The 17785-nt window shown below is 58.1% G+C and overlaps 5 protein-coding genes across 5 annotated transcripts; 3 read left to right on the top strand and 2 right to left on the bottom strand.

The window, feature by feature from the left end:
- Window positions 1-733: 733 nt before the first annotated feature.
- On the top strand, window positions 734-1216 carry CMQ_1663 (vacuolar transporter chaperon; the record flags this gene model as incomplete). The annotated part of the gene is made up of 2 exons (XM_014318742.1): window positions 734-767; window positions 855-1216. The coding sequence occupies 2 exons, from the start codon at window positions 734-736 to the stop codon at window positions 1214-1216; spliced, it is 396 nt and encodes a 131-aa protein (XP_014174217.1).
- A 512-nt stretch (window positions 1217-1728) lies between these two features.
- On the bottom strand, window positions 1729-2793 carry CMQ_819 (uncharacterized protein; the record flags this gene model as incomplete). Its single annotated transcript, XM_014317898.1, has 1 exon — window positions 1729-2793. The coding sequence occupies one exon, from the start codon at window positions 2791-2793 to the stop codon at window positions 1729-1731; it is 1065 nt and encodes a 354-aa protein (XP_014173373.1).
- A 2947-nt stretch (window positions 2794-5740) lies between these two features.
- On the top strand, window positions 5741-7840 carry CMQ_1099 (uncharacterized protein; the record flags this gene model as incomplete). The annotated part of the gene is made up of 1 exon (XM_014318178.1): window positions 5741-7840. One exon carries the CDS (start codon window positions 5741-5743, stop codon window positions 7838-7840), a length of 2100 nt encoding a protein of 699 aa, XP_014173653.1.
- A 285-nt stretch (window positions 7841-8125) lies between these two features.
- CMQ_1719 (phospholipase d1) lies at window positions 8126-15741 on the bottom strand (the record flags this gene model as incomplete). Its single annotated transcript, XM_014318798.1, has 8 exons — window positions 8126-8222; window positions 8833-8919; window positions 8971-9144; window positions 9668-9815; window positions 9957-10175; window positions 10249-10946; window positions 11175-15358; window positions 15481-15741. 8 exons carry the CDS (start codon window positions 15739-15741, stop codon window positions 8126-8128), a joined length of 5868 nt encoding a protein of 1955 aa, XP_014174273.1.
- A 546-nt stretch (window positions 15742-16287) lies between these two features.
- On the top strand, window positions 16288-17765 carry CMQ_552 (tubulin gamma chain; the record flags this gene model as incomplete). Its single annotated transcript, XM_014317631.1, has 4 exons — window positions 16288-16301; window positions 16363-16800; window positions 16872-17478; window positions 17544-17765. The coding sequence occupies 4 exons, from the start codon at window positions 16288-16290 to the stop codon at window positions 17763-17765; spliced, it is 1281 nt and encodes a 426-aa protein (XP_014173106.1).
- Window positions 17766-17785: the final 20 nt, after the last annotated feature.

The raw sequence follows: 17785 nt of genomic DNA, 5'->3' as shown, positions 1-17785 counted from the left end.
GACCAGCTAGCTGTGACATAACGCGGAGCAGCCACTATTGATCTCGGCATTCAGGCCTTCTGCCCCGTAAATATTAGGCATATACGCCGTACTCCGTACCTTACATAATGTCAATCCATATTTCACGTGCTCATGAGCTATTACGGACCAATCAAACACGCACGTGCTCAATCCAAAGGCCAAACAAAGCTTCTATGGAGTAGGTGCGCCTGTTACCTCGTGGTCCTTTTTTCCTGTTACGAGTGCTCCAGAAGCTCCCTCGCTAATCGCCCAGGACTGGCTGCTGAAAGAAAACTGCACTGTCCGTTTAAATAGGACCGCAGCTCGTCTTCCAGCCCGCCTCTCTTTTGATCACCGATTTGGCAAGAAAAGCCTCACTTGCCGTGTTGCTCGTCGCAATTGACTTTCTTATCTACTCTGTACTAGAGCTGAATTTGATACTGAGACTTCTACGAGCACACAGCGACCAGCAGCAACTTGGCGCCTCTTTATTTCTCTATTTCTGTGTTCTATTTTTTTGGTCTTTTTCGCCTTCAGATACTTGCATTGACTTCCGTCGCTTCTCTTTCACACTCCCTTTTGAATCCTATCTCTTCGTTTTCTGTTTTTCAAACTCTGCGCGTCGGAAAATTTTTACGATCTGAACCGACTGCTATTTTTTGGGTGATATCGTTGGGTTCAGTCTCCTGGGTTATTTTGTTACTCTCCACCACCTCTTCCTCCCCCAGTCATCATGTCGAGCCAGCCGCTGCTGCAGACGTCTCAGGGTATGTTTTTTTGGAGCGGTCTCCCGAGGTCTCCCTGATCGGCGATTGACCGGCGCATCATGCTGACCTTGCTTCTTTCTGTCTCAGGCAAGCGCATCGCTCTGCCGACGCGTGTCGAGCCCAAGGTTTTCTTTGCCAACGAGCGCACGTTCCTCTCATGGATGAATTTCACCGTCATCCTCGGCGCCCTCGCGATTGGCATGCTCAATTTCGGCGACCGGCCGGCCTTCATCTCGGCCTTTCTCTTCACTGGCGTGGCCCTCATCACCATGCTATACGCCCTGTTCACATACCACTGGCGTGCCAAATCCATACGGCGGCGCGGTCAGGCAGGCTTCGACGACCGTTTCGGTCCAACCTTTCTCGCTATTATCCTCGTCCTGGCCATCGTAGTCAACTTTGTCCTGCGGATCGCCTACTCGTCAACGCCCAGCGAAGGCAGCCCGTGAAGGAGCAGAAGTGGCCATAGTGCCGTCATCTGACCGTTCTTCTTTGTCTGGTTACCACACCTCAGATAATATAGTGGTACACTTGTCTGGCCAATCTGTGGGTGCACCTGCGCCAACTAGGTTTCGCAATCATCTTACCTCTAATCTACACATTACACAATTGAAAAAAGAAAAAGGAGGGTAGAAAGACAAGGCTATACAGCTTCAGACATGCGTTAGAAATATGAGCTGCGGGTGTGTCTGTATATGAAGAGATTTTGGATGCATTGTTTGGAAGCATGCAGTGGTTGGGTAAAACTATCTTGAATAGTAATTCTTTGTGCAGAAATGTGAAATAGAACGTGGTACATTTGTCTTACAGTAAACGCGGGAGCCATAGAGCCAGTATGGGATGTTGTCTTCATTTCGTGTTGATTGACGCATGTGTATTGGGTTACGGATATCGGGTATCATCATTTGCAAGCTTCAGTCTATTTTGTCGGGTTATGCATGCCCCGTACACTTCAAAAGATTCAAGCTCCTGGAATCATCCAGCTCTGGTATTCTCGCTCGACCGGATCGGCGCTTGCCTGACATGTGATATCGGGATGTTTGAGCAGCTCTGGCAGGGCGACTCGAGAGAGGATGATGGACATGTACGTTTTTGTGACCGTCTGCTTTGCAGTCGCATCGCCAATGGCTGCTCGAAATTGTTGGGGCATGGGCTGGAAGCCGTCCTCGTCCTCGTTCTCGTCCTCCTCTTCGTTTGAGTGGCCCTCCTTCACTTCCGTCTGAACGTCATACAGCCGATTATACTGGTACCATGCGAGGGCTGTCGTGTGGTCCTCGCTCTGCACACCCTCTCGGTAAAAGCCCTCACGTATGCGACGCTTGGCGATCTCGGCAACCGATAACAGCTTGCCAGAATCGGCGGATCGCGCATGTAGCAAGACAATACCTAGTGGAGTGGGCGGAGTTGCCAAGGATGGCTTGCCCAAGTGGCTCAGGACGGAGGCAATTCGCTTTTCCATCTTCGAAGAGGACAGCACAGACAGCACGAGAACGTCATGCCGCGGCCGCAAGTCCGCCAGAACGGCAGCGTGCGGCTCTAACGGCAAAGTAGGCTGCTGCTGCTGCTGACTCGCCTTTTTGGGCGCCTTCGACTTGCTTGGGGTTTTCTGTCCGGATGGAGCGGCACCACGCCCGTCTTTTGCTTGCTGAAAGAGCACTTTTGGCACCACATGCTCGTCCTGACTATGCTCGTCCTGGCTCGCAGTGTTTGGTACAGCTTCAAGTGATGCTCCGGAAGTAGCCACCCTCATGCCTGGGGTTGCAGGCACAACCGTAGCATTTTTCGAAGAGACAGCAGAGGTAGCAGCAAGGAGGCTTTTTGTCTTTTGCGTTTTGCTGCTCGCTGGCCCGTCCGTGGAGGGCGCAGTCCGTTTTCGCTTGTCGGGCGTCGTGGCAGAGGAGGGTACATTTCGAGCTGCCTTGTTGCCTTGTGCTGATGACTTCGTTGCTGCGGCTGAAATTTGCTTCGCCTTCTTTGTAGTCGCCTTGTTAGTCGCCGTGACAGCCGCACGCTTGTTGCCCGACATGGTAGCACGTGTCCTGCCAATCAGCGGGCGAGGCTGTGTGGTGGGCTTTATCGTGGGCTCAACGTCCGAGATCGAAGCAATGTTAGAGACGGGAAACGCAGGCCGCGGGCACGAGACAGGCGGCTGAACTCGACGGATAGTATCTTCAAAGGTACGGCCTTGATACTATCAACATCGAAGCAGGGACTTAGAGTCACTCAAAGAGTCACTCAAGAGCGTTTGGACGTGCGTGTTTCATGCTCGGGCTGTGCTTCCGGATTTGCATCGAATTTTTATTTTCCTTTCTGAAAAAAGTGACTGGTCCTTCCCCCACAAACGCATGGACATATTCTGGCCAATCATTAGCAGAGCGCGTCTGCTGGCCGGTTTCTAGAGCTTTGTTCTCCTGCATCAGCCGTGGCCCGTGCACGTGCCAATTTCACAAATAGTTTGGTTGTCGCGCACAAGTCAGATGCCTTCGCCTGGGCAGAGGAGTGTGGAAGAGAAGGCCTGATAAAGCCGGTGGTTACATTTTGTAGGGAGGGGGCAACTTTTCGTTTCGTCACGAAATACGGAGTACGACGAAGGAGATTCGTCACAGCTGGTGGCGTAAATATGGCGCAAAAGCTGGGCGTGTTTTCGTGTGCCTCTAATACAGACTCGCGCTAAGAGACGAACGGTCCCGTTATCTTACGTATGCAGCTCGAACTTATCTTAAGCTACAGAGAGATACGCCTACGAGCATGTACTCGTACGTACGTCGTACTCATTTGATGCATCGAGGCGACAAGTCTGACGGCATAACCAGAAGTGCCTTCCGTTTGCTAGATATGTCTAATATTCGCTGCCAAACACGGTGCTGCTGCATGCAGTTGGTTCTCACGTCGTATGTCGATCGCAAACTCAAGCCTAGGGACGCACCCCTGTCGCTTTGAAGCAGGGGTCGGCAGATAGGGACCACGGTCACGATACGATGTATCTTAAGATACATATGAGTAGAGATATGACTGCTCCGTGTGTGCCGGGTTGTATATTGTTCGCTCAGTGGAATTGCAGAACTGCTCGTAAGTTTACATGACTGTCTGAAGCGCTGCTGCCGGCATGTAGGAGATAGATTAAGAGGAGCACGAGCAACCAAGCGACTCTGCCTCATTGCTAGATAAGCAAAGGCAAGTGCGATGTACGGAGTACATGTGTAAGTTGCAGCGAGTCTGGACACTCAAACCGCGCATTTTTGGCTCCGAGCCAGCGCTGTATCTTAAATGATTCTAGCGCAGCGCTACTGATCAGCTACTGGAGCTGCTACTAAGCAACCCGCTGTACTCCGCGGACAGGACCTGTCACAAGCGCCCAACCTCGGCAACGATGTCGTACCTGCTACAAATGCGGACAGCTTGGCGCAATTCGCACTCGTATGTTGTACTCCGTGCTCTTTCTTTCGCCTCGGCCGGACCAAGGCCGTGATCGCTCACAGTGTCTTGCCGGAAAGTGCTGCTGCTTCTTGCTTCTTTTGTCTCTGGGCACAAGTCGCCAAGTGGCAGGCGGCTCTCTCTCTCGCATAATCGCACAGGACCGACCGCTCTTGCTGCCACAGTGTCCACTCGCCAGAGCCGTCAAAGGCCGGCCGCATTCCTATTCATCGACAATGCAAACATTCACCCCACTCGAAGCCGCTAAGAGGCAAATCCGCCCTCCACAAGCTCCGCTTTAGTGCATATTTGGGACGCCCCGACACACCATTCAGAGCAGCACTCCACCCAGCTCGCTAAGGCCACGCCCTCCCTTGCGTCTCTGGGCAATCATGCTCCTTCTTTCCTACCATCTCACGCCCCGTTTCGCCTCTTTCCCTCCCATTTCCACCGCTCCTGCGAGCTGCGATACAGAGAGCATCCGCCCAGGCCCGCCCCAGTACTCGTATCCCTTCCTTGCACTGAGTTGCGGTTCCCACCTGCTCCTTCCTTCGACCAAAACCTTCGACCAAAACAACAAACACCCACCCCCTTTTCTCTCCTCTCGCGATATCTTCTCTTTCCCATTCTCTCTCTCTCCCAACAGTCGCAAAACACGGCGACTTTTCCCACCGCAACAAAGCCTCTTCTCCGTGTCCGCCATCCAGAATTTAGTTGGTCTTCTCTCTTTCTGTCACCTTCGCGTCGAGGCTTTTACTAGTTTTCGCGCTCTTCTCTCTGTTGCCTCTGCTCGTCTCGACTCACGCGAGAGACCGCCTCCTGTGCTCAGATCCCGGAGGTTCCTTTCGCTTCCTCTGACCCCCGACTTTCTGCTTCGCCTCCTTTTGGGTCTCACTACTGCTTCGCTGCGCTGCTGCCCAGTTTCGGTTGGGTCTGCAAAAACCTCCTGTCCGGCCGCCTTACCCCTTTAAATCCGCCCGCCTGCAAGGACAAGTAGCGCGCTCCCTTTTGCCTACATTAGCGACCACCCTTCACCGAATCCCTGCAAAACCCGAAGCGCCCCACTCGTCATCCAGGCTCCCGCAAATACGAAGCACCCCGTACCTTCTGTGCCGGTTCCTTACGTCAGCTCGCCCCTACCGCCAATCACCGCTTGCTGCCTGACTTGGGGGCCCCACTCCAACCCAACGCCCGGAGCACCTTCCTCCCTTGCTCGATTTCCCTCGCCTTCCTTCCTCTCCCACCCCATCGTACCGTGGCGCATCTGTCTCACCACACACGCGGCTGCCTTGCGACAACTCTCTTTGCGACTCGGCAAAGCCACACTGTCAACTCTCCCTCTTTCGCCTCGTTTCTGCGTCTCTCCTGCATATCTTCACCGCCCGCCACGCTTCTCCCGTCTATTCGCTTTTTAATACACTTTCTTCTTTCCGCTCTTTCAGCTCCGTGCGCGCCATCGGATCCTGGCGTGCTGCTTGGTGATGTTTCGTTTCTGGACTACCGAATCTCGGGGAAGTGACCGCACTGTGGAACCAGAACAACAGCTTCAACCACCACTCATGTCGGGCGACTGCTTTGGTTCTGTGCAGAACGCCCTTCACGGCTCTGTGCCGTGTGGCGCGTCAAACCAGCTCAAGCGCAAGCGGCCGTCAACAGCGGGCGCGCTTCCGCCATCACCCACTTCCGTACATGACTCTCTGCAGCTCGGGTTTGCGCCTGTGAAGCGCATAAAATGCGACAGCCACGATGCCTGCACAGGCGACAAGGCGTCATATATCGCGTCACCGCCCTCATCACCCGTGCTGTCTTCCCCGGCGCCGCTGCCTGTGGCTGATGCGGCTGCGATGGAAAGCGTCAAGGACGTGGTGCAATACCAGTTCGGCTTCGAGATCCTGATGAAGCACAAGGAGTTGCGGTTGATCGAACAGGAGATGGCCAAGTGTCAGGTAGCCTTGGAGCAACTGCGACGCTGTCACCTGATCCCGTATCCCACCGCGTGCCCAACGCCGGAACAGATGCTGGATATTGCCACTGGTCGCGGCACCGCCGTACGGCCACGACCCGGCGCTGCGGTGGCAAAGTGGGCTGCTCCGTTTGGGGTTGTTGACGGTCCGTACGCACGACACTACGCCAAGTGGCTCATTCCCGATCCGGTGTTCGATGGGCCGCTGCCCAACTGGCCGGGTGTTGCACCCTCAGCGCGGTCCAAGGGCTTCGCAACGGCAGAAGCGCGGGCGACGCGGAATAGCCTTCCCGATAGCAGCAGAGGACGTCCGATGCGTGGCTTAGCCGGCCAGAAGCTGCACGCTCTGTCGAACGGATATCCGCAGCCCAAGGACAAGGCTGGCCCTTGCGTGCTGAAGCGGGCCGACGGCAAGGTTGTGAAGCTGGTCTGCATCGACTGCCATCGGGAGAACTTTTCCAGCACTCAGGGGTTCATCAATCACTGCCGTATTGCTCACAAGCGCGACTTCAAGAGCCATGAGGAGGCTGCCGTGCACTGTGGCCACCCCATTGACGCCGACGCTCCGCCGCCGAAGAAGAGCGATCCTCAGGCCGGTTCGGGGCCCAAGTCTGCAAGTGGAGCTGGCGTCGCTACCCCACACTCTTCACCATCGACTGCCACACCGTCTTTTGTCACAGCATCGGCGACTGCCTCGGCTGCTGCCCAAGCTGCTGCTACTGCTGCTGTGGTGGCTAGTCTAGCCATGCCTGGTCCGTCCTATACGCCGAATGCTTACAGCAGCGCTGTGCCCGGTCACGTCTATCCTCTGGCGCGCAGTGATGCCGATGCGGTCAACTCGCTTCTCCGCCACATCGAAGAGTCGTTCAAGCAGTGCACATCGAGTGCTGTACCGGCGAAGAGCGAGTCGACCAAGAGCAAGGCTGGCCATGCTGCTGCTTCTGCTGCTGCTGCGTCCTTTGTAGGCTCGGACAAGACGCCGTTCCTGTCTCGGTTCATGCAGGAGAAGAAGCTTTCGGGCAACCTGCAGGCGTGTGTGGACGATGCCAAGGAGGTGATGGACCTGGACGATGAGTTCGGGTGGACGGGCGACGTGGGCGACGAGCTCACGCCGGAGCCATCGTCGGCAGTCACGGCGACGCCAGTTCCAGCAGCTGCTGCTAAGCGCATGCCGGCCAGACAGGCAAAGGCTACGGTGTCGTTCGCGAGCAGCATGGACGCGGGCGTCTCGGACGACTCGTCCTCGCGACGTAGCAGCAGCAAGAGCGTGTCGTCGCAGATGTCGTTTGGCTCGGCCAGCGTATGTACGTCGATGGACTTTGACAACAAGACGGTGAAACACACGGCCGTTGGGCGGATCTACGACGATGACGAGATGGACGTGGACCTGAGCCCCAACACGAGTGTGAGCAACAACGCGCCGTCGCTTGTTAGTGACGATGGCGAGTATGATGATTCTGACGACGGATCGGCGTCCGAGACTAGCGACACGGACCTGGAGTCGATGTCGGACGTTGCCGAGATCAACATGGACGAGGACGAGGACCAGGCACACGAGACGCCGCGGCCGCTGCGCCATCATCGGGTCAGTGCCGCGTCTGCTTCGGCGATGAAGCTGAAGAAGGACGAGGCTAAGCATGTCGCCTTTGTCAGCCCGGTGACAGGGACAGACAATGTCGACCCGCAGCCACAATAAGAGGCACAGGCTCAGGCCGCGTCTTTTGTGTTCCTTCTCGTCCAGCAAGCCACACCAAGAACTTACTTTTTCCCTCCTTCCGCCTCTCATCTTGCTCTCTTATTCTCTTCTACCTCACACACACTCTCTCACCCTCCTTTCCCTCCTAACATCTTTAATGCGCACAAGTCCTACTTACCTACACTTTTATTACCAAGAGAATGTTCATGTTTTATGATGACGCCTTTTCTTTTTTCCTGTCTTGGTCGGCAAATTAGAGCGAGAAAAGATGGCCTGGGGAAGAGACTATTTTTTTTTACCGGTGGCAACGCAGGTCGTGGTTGCGGGTTTTGGCTTAAGCATGGCGGCGGTCTCGGTTGTGGTCAGCGGTGCGTTGATGCTACTGCGTTGTGTTTGGATGGAGAGAAGCTACAGAAATTGTATGGATACGTTCTGTGTAGGAGTAGTGCGGCAGTCTGCCTGCATTTGGGCAGCTCCTCTTGTTGTCTAGCGATCCGCTGGACCGACGGCTTTTCTCGATGTACATATTTGAATCCGAACATACTGAAGCCCGAAGACCAGAGCAGCAGACGGCCGGCTATGAAGCTGAGAATTGAAGTGTCCATCTTCTTGATTGTGCGAAGCTAGTGCTGGAGTAATGCACGTGACATTGGTATTACAAAGCGTAAAAAAAATGTAAGTAGAAAGTTATATAAGACACGTCCGTCCCCTTTTTCTCCATCAACCATGCTCTTTTTCCCGTCCCGTTCTGCTTGCCCGCTTAGACCAGAGCGGCGACAGCGCCGACGAGGGCAGCGAACAGTCCGCCGGCGTGGAGAGAGTGGTCAGCAGCGGCACCGGTGGCAGCGGCAGCGAAGGCGGTGGCGACGAAGACAGAGGAAGAGGAAGAAGTGGTTGTGTGAGCGGTGGTAGCCGTAGTTGTGTGAGCAGTGGTGGTGACGGCGGCCGTGCCGGTGGCCGTGCCGGTGATCTTGACGGTGGACTCAGCCGACGGATACGCGCTGGCGTAGCTGCAGTATAGTTCCTTTTGGCCGACGGCAGAGTTGCGAGCAGTGTCGTCAGGGCAGTTGTTGTAGCAGCTGGGCTGTCAGTGGAGGGTGAAGGTGGTGCGTTGTGGTTGAGGTACTCACGTGATGATGTTCACATAGGCATTGCACATGCAGTCCCAATCGCTGGTGCCGCAGCTGGCCAGCTGGGCATTCTCGGTGCTCAGACAGGCCGTCACAATATTCTCGGCAGCACAGGCAGAGGTGGTCTGGGCCGTGGCCGAGGCGGCCAGAAGAGCGGCCGAGACGAAGACAGAGCTGGACTTCATGGTAGTGGTGCGCGTGGTAAGAAGGAGTGCGGTGGGAAGGCCTATGTTGCGAGTGCGGACAGAAAACAGGCGGCTCTTATACGGACGGAATACGACGGTCGACGAGCAGCTGCATGCTTGTGAGACTACGACGGCATGTGCACGACGCCGGAATACGAGCGTGCCACGGTTGCCCGGCCCTCGTCTGTATTCCGGTTGCACGGCGGCTTTGCTGAGGATTGAACAGTCGTGCTTTCTGAGGCGTCCAGATGAGGTGTGGGGTGATCACCATGTTTTTGCCTCAGCTCGCAAGAAAAGCAAGATATGCATTCTATCGTCGCCTGTAAATACCAAACTGCGTCCTCGCCGTATTATGCTTTTCGCCAAAAGAAGTAAAGAAGGTAATAAGCAGAGACCCATACGCCATGCTGTGCGGTCACGTGATCTGGTCTTGTCGTCCAACGCTCGTAGTTTAATTACTGGAAATCGTCAGCATCTCGTCCAACTCGGCCAGCTCGCATTCCAGGACTTACTAAATCTGCAGCGGCGCCACCTGGTCGACCTGGTAGAGCCAGTTGCCGTTGCTCTCCTCCACGCTGAGCCAGTCGTACGGAAACTGCACCAAGTGGCCCTGCACCAGCTGCAGCAGCGTCTCGGCGTCTTCCTTGGACAGCAGCTCTTCTGTGACGCCATGCAGTCCACGCCGACTGCTGCGCGTCGTCGCCCGCTTTCGTCGCTTGACCGATCCGAATGTGGGCGCGAAGCCGGCGTTGAGGAGGTTGGGATTGGTGTTGGTGTTGGTGTTGGCGTTGGCGTTTCCACTGGCGTTTCCGCTTCCATTTCCATCTGCTGCATCGTAGCTGATTTTGGGTGTCGAAAAAGTCGCTCTTCGCTCGGTGCCCTTCTCCCCCTTGTCCTTCTCGTTCGGCACCTCTAGGACGGAGGACTCGTCGCGTGACGGCCGGTGCTTCAGCACATCCTCCATTGCTGCCGCCTTCTCCATCTCCGGCTTGGCTGCTTGTGCCTCTTCGCCGACGCCGTCTGCCATCGCGGCCGAAACGCTGATGCCGGCTCCGGCACCACCACCGCCCCCGATGGCTGCCCCGGCTGACACTCGGACGGCTCCCGCCCTCGGCCTCGGCCGTCGTGTTTTTCTTCCGGTTCTCCATGCTTTCCTGGAAGCGCAGGTTGTAGGCCGTAAAGTTCTGGAACTCGTGCCAGTTGGTGGCTTCGGAATCGGGCATGCAGCGGAACACGCGCCGGTAAATCTTGGTATTGTTCTCGGCCACGCGCGCCCACACGTCGTCGTAAAAGGCCCCGTCGATTGGGTCTCGCATGCACTCCTTTGTGATTTGTGCCAGTCGGATGTCAAAGGCCAGCGGACAGGTCGACGGGGGTTCGTTTTGCTGCGCTTCGTTTGCTTCGTTTTCCTGGGGTTCCTTTTGCTGAACATGGTCGTTTGCCTGCATTTCGGCTTCTCCATCGCTTTGCCACATCTCTGTCTCGTCCTCCCTCTCCTCTTTCTCCTCCTCTTTCTCTTTTCCTTTCCCTTTCTCCCTTCCCTCTCCCTCTCCCTCTCCCTCTCCTACCAACACCTCTCGACCATCCACAACCGTCGAGTCTCGCAGCAAATCTCCCCCGATGCTTCTCGCTGCCGACCATCGGTCCTCACCCCCCCCTTCGACGTCATGCGTCTGTTTTCTCTGCATCTCGGCTGCCTCAGACTCGCCTTCCTCGTCGTCGTCGTCCTCACCCGACAGCGCCAGCCGGATGTTGCGTGCGAGCTCGCCGTAGTCGACCGCGCCGTTAACGCTGTACCGCTGCAGTCCGCTCAGTCTGCTCAGCCCGCTCAGTCCGCTCAGCCTCGCCTGCGCGCTCATCCGTGCCGCCCGCACCTGCTCGCTCGCCCGCGCTGCCGCCGTGCTGCTCTGCCCCGGATCCACGTCGCCGTCGTCGCTGTCTTCCACGTCCCGATAGCCGCCCTCGTCGTCGCCTTCGCCCCCACCCTCACCCTCATCCTCACCCTCGCCACTCCCATACATCTGGTCCATGTCGGCCGTAAACTCGGCCTCGCGCTGGCGATCCTCCTCCATAATGGCATCCGTGTCCAGGCCAAGATGCTCCTGCATCAGACGCATGCGCAGCGTGTGGGCAAACCGGCCGACCAGGTACGGCTCGCCACCCATCGTGGACGAGATCATGTCGCGGTCACGCACAATGGCCGCCGTCTCCGAGTCGCGGTCGCCCAGAAGCGACCGCTCGTTGATGTTGGCCGACCCGATCAGCGCCACGCGGTCATCCACAATAATGGCCTTGGCGTGGATGTATAGCTGCTCCGTCGTCAACACGCTCTTGTTGTTGATGCGCCCCCACTGCCGCAGGCTGAAGAACTGGATGTAGTCCTCTGGCTCGATGCCGGCCGCCCGCAGACGGCCAAAGATGCTGTTCTCGCCCCGGCTGATGCTCCGATACTGGCACTGCAGAATCAGCCGCACACTCGTGCCCTCCTGGTCGGCCACTGACGCCTCGAAGCCCGGCATCAGCGGGATGATGATGACGCAGCGCCAGTCCTCGTCGTTGCGATGTGCCCGCTCGATCCGCTCGACCAGCGCGTCGCCGATGCGGTTGACAATCTTGACGTTGAGCGTCTCCGTGCTCGTGATGAAGAACTGGTTTTCCATGTACACAAAGTGATCCGATTCCTCGATCATGCTGATGTACGCCGTCTGGATGCTGCACTCCACGTCCATCACGCCCAGCGACCAGGCCGACGCCGACCGCAGGATCTGCACCTCGCACGTGCCCGAGAGCCCGAGGCCCTCCAGATCCTCGCGTCGGAAGTCGGGTGGCGGCAGCAGAAATGGCGTCGGCCGCGTCGGCTTGCGTCCACGCCGCACATAGTTCCACCGCTGCACAAAGTGTCGTGTCAGGTCACGCGCCGGCTGGCCCACCACCTGCATGCCCACGTCGTGCCATGGCATCCGCGGCACCCGTGTCCGGTCGTACATCTCCTTGTATGGCTCGCGCAGGCTGAAGAAGTCCTGCACGCGCGGATTCGAGTAGTCCTTTCCCGGCCACAGCTGACAGTGGTCTGCGTCCTTGGGCAACCCATCCATCGCGGCCTCGAATCCGGTCGGCTTGTCGTCCACCAGCGTGTGTTGCGGGCTGTCCCATCGCCCGAAGCAGAGGTCGATGCCGCCTAGAAAGGCCACGTCGTGGTCCACCACACAGATCTTTTCGTGGTGCGCAAAGAAGAACTGGTTCTTCTTGAACTGGTTCGGCGACCGCTGCACAAAAATGTTCGGGTGCAGGTTCAGCAGCGAGAACTTGGTGTACTCTGAGTCGATCGGCACCGCCGCCTCCACGTTGCGGTAGATGATCACAAAGATCTTGACGCCCTCGCCCGCCTTGCGCTGCAGCAACCGGTCCAACCGCCACTTCTGGCTGATTGCCGCTGGCCGCCGCATGTACAGCTCCGGGCTCAGCCACCAGTCGTGGATGTAGATCACGTCCTTGGCCATCGCGATCGCTCGCGATACGTTCCACATGTAGTCGCGCCCGTCTACGAGCCACTGCGCAAACACCCCGTCGCGCACCGGCGCGAAGCTGTCGAATCGGTGGCGCTGGTGCCATGCCGTCTGCTTGAGCATGTCCACGATCGAGTCCTCAAACTGCCCGATCAGATGCTGGTTGCGCGCCCACAGCTTCACCTTGCGCTCCGACGTCGTGATCTTGATCGTGTGGTGCTTCGATGTCAGCATCTCGCTCGTCAGGTCCAGCTCCGTGCCCGTGCCCTTGGCCTTGGCCTTCTTGGCCTTCCGAGTCCGGTCCTTCTCCGCTGCCGCCGCCTCGGCCTGCTTCCGCTTCGCGTTCTTCGACACGATCAGGAACTTGGGGTCCACCAGATACACGTCGTAAATATTCATGTTCTCTGGCGATTCCACACACACAATATAGCTCTGCCGCACCAGAAACCACTTGCGGCTGTGCCGCTCGATCACTTTGCCGGGCGTCAGCACCCGCCGAAAGTCTAGCCCCTTGGACGACTGGATGTGCAGAAAGCACTCCTTGCCGTGGTAGCTGCCCTCAGCCGCCAGCCGCACTCCTAGTGCCGACAGCTCCAAGAAACGGCAGAGCCGGTTGCTGTCTGCCCGGAAGATTAGCCAGTGGATCATCTCCGTGAGGTACTTTCCCAGCACCCGCTGTTGTCGATCCACGTATTTGCGTCGCAATGCCGCCTCGTCCTGTGCCGCCTGTCCGTCCGCGTTGAGTCCGCTGCCGTCCGCTCCGATCACTGCCGACGATCGCCGACTCATGCCTAGGACTGTCATCCGTGTCCTTCGGCGCTGCCGCATCCCACCGCCGCCCTCCACATCAGTCGCCGTGCCTTCGCCAGCCGTCATCTCGCCGGCTGTTGCGTTGCCTCTGTCTGCCGGCCCGTCTGTCGCCCCGTTTCCTGCTCCATCCGCTGCTCCATCCGCCGCATCGTCTTCGCCGTGCAGGCTGCCCGCGTCGTCCTCGTCGTCCATCTCCAGCCCACGCAGCCCACGCACGTACGGAAACACCGACACCGGAAACCGCGGCTGCTTCGGCCGTGAGCCCACCGGCAGCACCGTGTGCAGGTACTTGTCGTTGCGCAGCGCCAGCTTGTACTTCCAGTGCAGCTCCAGGATCTCGCGGATCGTCCGCTTGATCGTCCACTTCATCCGACTGGGTCCACTGCCGTACTCCAGATCGATCGTGAAGAGCCAGTGTCGCTCGCTGTCGCCGTCCTGCATCGGTGTGCTGTCGCTGACGTGCAGCCGCAGCTGCTCCAGAAGCACCGGGATTCGCTTGTTGCCGTGCTCGTCGCGCTGGATCATGCTCGCCAGCATCAGCACTGCCGGTGCTCCTGCTCGCAGTTCCGCCATCAGCTCCGCTGACTTGAGGTAGTCGAACCGGTCCTCCCGCTTCTGCCGCAGAAACTTCCACGTGTTCTTCACCTGCCGCCACTTTTGCGCTCCGTACAGCGTCGCTTTCTCGCCGCCCGCGAAGAACGTCCGTCGCGACGTCAGTGCCGCCTCGTTGTCCGATGCCCCGCCGCCAAACGCTGTTCGCCGTCGCAAGTGGCCGACCGTCCGTCCGCCGCCCTGGCTGTCTGCCTCCTCGTGCTCCTCCGACCGCCCCATCCACATGCTGCCGCGCCGCCAGTTGTGCTGTCGGTCCAGCTGGTCGCGACCCTCGCCCTCCGACAGTCCGCCGCGGTGCTGTGCTACATCTGGCATCGTTGCCCGTCGCTGCAGCAGCGCCTGCAGACGGTTGCTCGTCGGCACCGGCGTCCCTGGCTCCGTCGCAATCCCGCCCACCGACAGCGCCCCGCTGGTCGACAGCCGCTGCGGTGGTGGCCGGTAGTGTGTCCGTCGTCTCCGCTTCTTCGACTGCGCCGCTGTCTCTTCCGTTGTGTCCTCATCCGCCGTCTCTTCCGCGTCCGCATCCTCGTCGCTGCCCTCTTCCTGCAGGCTCCGCGCCCGACGGCTTCCGCGGGCCATCGTTGGTGATCCCGTGGCCGACGAGTATGCCGTGTCGGCTGCCATACCCGTCGATCCTGTCCCCGGCGACCGAGGCGATGGCAGCCCTCCCTGCACCGCCAGTGCTTTCAGCTTGGCCATAAACGCCCGTGATCGCGAGCTCGACGGATTGCCCGCGTCCAGCGAGTTCTGCCGCGAGTGTGAGCCAAATGGCGCGTCCACCACGATATCCGGTCCCGAGAACTGCACACTTCGCCGGGCAGACAGCCCTGGTGTCCCCGGTGGCGACTCCATCAGCTCGCCCTCTTCTAGGATCTGTGGCGTCGTCATGCCGTCTGCCCGTCCGGCAATGGCTCCTGGCGATATTCCGGGAGACATGCCACCTGGCGAAGCAGTCCCGCCTGCAGCCTCGTCACCCGCGGACACCGCCATGCTGTGTGCAAATCCGCCAGTTAGATAGTCCTCCGCCTCAAACCGAAGGCTGGGAAGTCTCATCGCAAAAGATAATCTCTTCATTGTCGGTGCTCCATCGGCGTCGCTGGCCTCGCTGTTGTAGGAGGCCCCATTGGCTGGCCCGTTTCCCGCGCTGGTTGCTTTGGCTTCGGCAGAGGGCGCTTCGGGTATCGATGGCAGGTCTGTGTCTTTCGCCGCCGAATTCGACGACAGCCGGGAGCCATCCTCCGCAGCGGTTCCCATCCTGATGCAGAAGACGTAGAGCTACGCTCATCAGCAAGACCGTTTGAAAAGAACAAGGACATGCAGAGACAAGGAGATGCCCAAGGACTGAACTCACGGGGAACACCCCGGCCTACAGAAGGCAAGGCCAAAAGGCGGTATACCACTTTCCACGAACTCTGCAGTGCTAGGAGTGATGTTCTGGAGCGGTCGAGTGTTGTGCAGCCGCTTTCGAGTCGTTCCGTATTATCGTTTTTCTCGGCCTTTCTCTGAGCCCCGGTTGAAAGCACGGCAGTCAGAGAGAAAAAGGCCCGCGAGCTGTAGCAGAGATCCGGGAAGATCGACGTCTTTACTCGTCTGGCGGTCACCGGGACGGTGAGGTCGAGCAATGTCCTGGCAAGGGGTATTGTTGTTTTATCCAGCATGGCTTTGGGGGCTACATTGCTGGAGACCTGGAAATTAGGCCAGGTCCACTAGTGATGGTCAACCCATATTACTATGTAATACCAGCGAGCTCCAGCGCTGCAGAGTTCCGCCTCGCCCTTTCCGTTTTCGGCCGGTGTCTCCCAGAACAGGCCTGTGTCTTTCTTATTGACCTATAGATAGAAATAGAAATTCACAGCTATACGACTCCCAATACGCCATCCACTCGTATTCTACAGTAGCGAGGACGCCGACAATCTTACTAACGTGATATTTGACGGTGAGCCCGTCGTCGTCGCACGTGCAGATAACACGCGATAGAGGGGTATCTTGTATCTGCTCCACACGCGTCTGGCAGCCGCGAAAGGTCGACGCGTCGTTCAACTGCGGTGAAGTCGTCGAGCCCGCCGTCGTCGCATCAACCCATCGCCCTCATATGTCGAGTCGCCATGCCTAGGTAGGAAGCCAGTACCGTGGACCGGATCCTCTTCATGAAGCCACCCGCGCTGACACCTGGCCAGAGAAATCATCACCATCCAGGCCGGCCAATGCGGCAACAGCAGTGCGTATCTTTCCATGGCCCATATTTGCATGTCCCATCGCTGACTCCTCTCAGTTGGCAGTCAGTTCTGGCAGCAGCTGTGTCAGGAGCACGGCATCAGCCAGGACGGCAACCTCGAGGAGTTTGCCACCGAGGGCGGCGACCGCAAAGATGTCTTCTATTATCAGAGCGACGACACCCGCTACATTCCACGGGCCATCCTGATCGACCTGGAGCCGCGCGTGATCAACGGCATCCAGACCGGCCCCTACAAGAACATCTACAACCCGGAGAACTTCTTCATTGGCAAGAACGGCATCGGCGCCGGCAACAACTGGGGCGATGGCTACCAGACCGGCGAGTCCGTCCACGAGGAGATCATGGAGATGATTGACCGCGAGGCTGACGGCAGCGACTCGCTCGAGGGCTTCATGCTGCTGCACTCCATCGCTGGTGGAACCGGCTCCGGTCTCGGCTCTTTCCTGCTCGAGCGCCTCAACGACCGATTCCCCCAAAAAAGGTCATCCAGACCTACTCCGTCTTCCCCGACACCAGCAGCGCCGGTGACGTCGTCGTCCATCCCTACAACAGCATTCTCGCCATGCGCCGCCTCGTCCAGAATGCCGACTCCGTCGTCGTCCTCGACAATGGCGCCCTGTCCCACATCGCCGCCGATCGTCTGCATGTCCAGGAGCCGTCCTTCCAGCAGACCAACCAGCTGGTCTCCACCGTCATGTCAGCCAGCACCACCACCCTCCGATACCCCAGCTACATGCACAACGACCTTGTCAGCATTTTGGCCTCGCTCATCCCAACCCCTCGCTCCCACTTCCTCATGACTGCCTACACCCCCTTCACCGGCGACCAGGTCGAACAGGCAAAGACCGTCCGCAAGACCACCGTGCTCGACGTCATGCGCCGTCTGCTGCAGCCCAAGAACCGCATGGTGTCTACCACCTTTGGTGGCAAGGCCAGCCGCAAGAGCTGCTACATCTCCATCCTCAACGTCATCCAGGGCGAAGTCGACCCCACCGACGTCCACAAAAGCTTGCTGCGTATCCGCGAGCGCCGCCTGGCCACCTTCATTCCCTGGGGACCGGCCAGCATCCAGGTCGCTTTGACCAAGCGCAGCCCCTATGTCCCCATGAGCCACCGCGTGAGCGGACTGATGCTGGCCAACCACACAAGCATAGCCACGGTATGTCGCATGATTATCCCCCCCGTGCTTCACCTCTTCGTTGTAGATTTGCTCATCCCATCCAGCTCTTCAAACGCATCGTCCGCCAGTACGACGGCATGCGAAAGCGAAATGCCTTTATCGATGCATACAGAAAGACTGCCCCATTTTCCGACAATTTAAACGAGTTTGATGAAGCCAGGGAGGTCGTGGCTGACCTAATCGCCGAGTATGAAGCTGCCGAGGAGGGAGACTACCTCAGCCCACCCGCTGAGAAGGAAGGGGCGGTTGATATAAATAATAGGTGATAGGACCCTTCAAAGATGAG

Source organism: Grosmannia clavigera (assembly GCF_000143105.1).
Source record: "Grosmannia clavigera kw1407 unplaced genomic scaffold GCSC_140, whole genome shotgun sequence".
Taxonomy (NCBI): Eukaryota; Fungi; Ascomycota; class Sordariomycetes; order Ophiostomatales; family Ophiostomataceae; genus Leptographium; species Leptographium clavigerum.
Note: the sequence above shows the minus strand (reverse complement) of the source record. Positions and strands in the feature narration are given on the sequence as shown.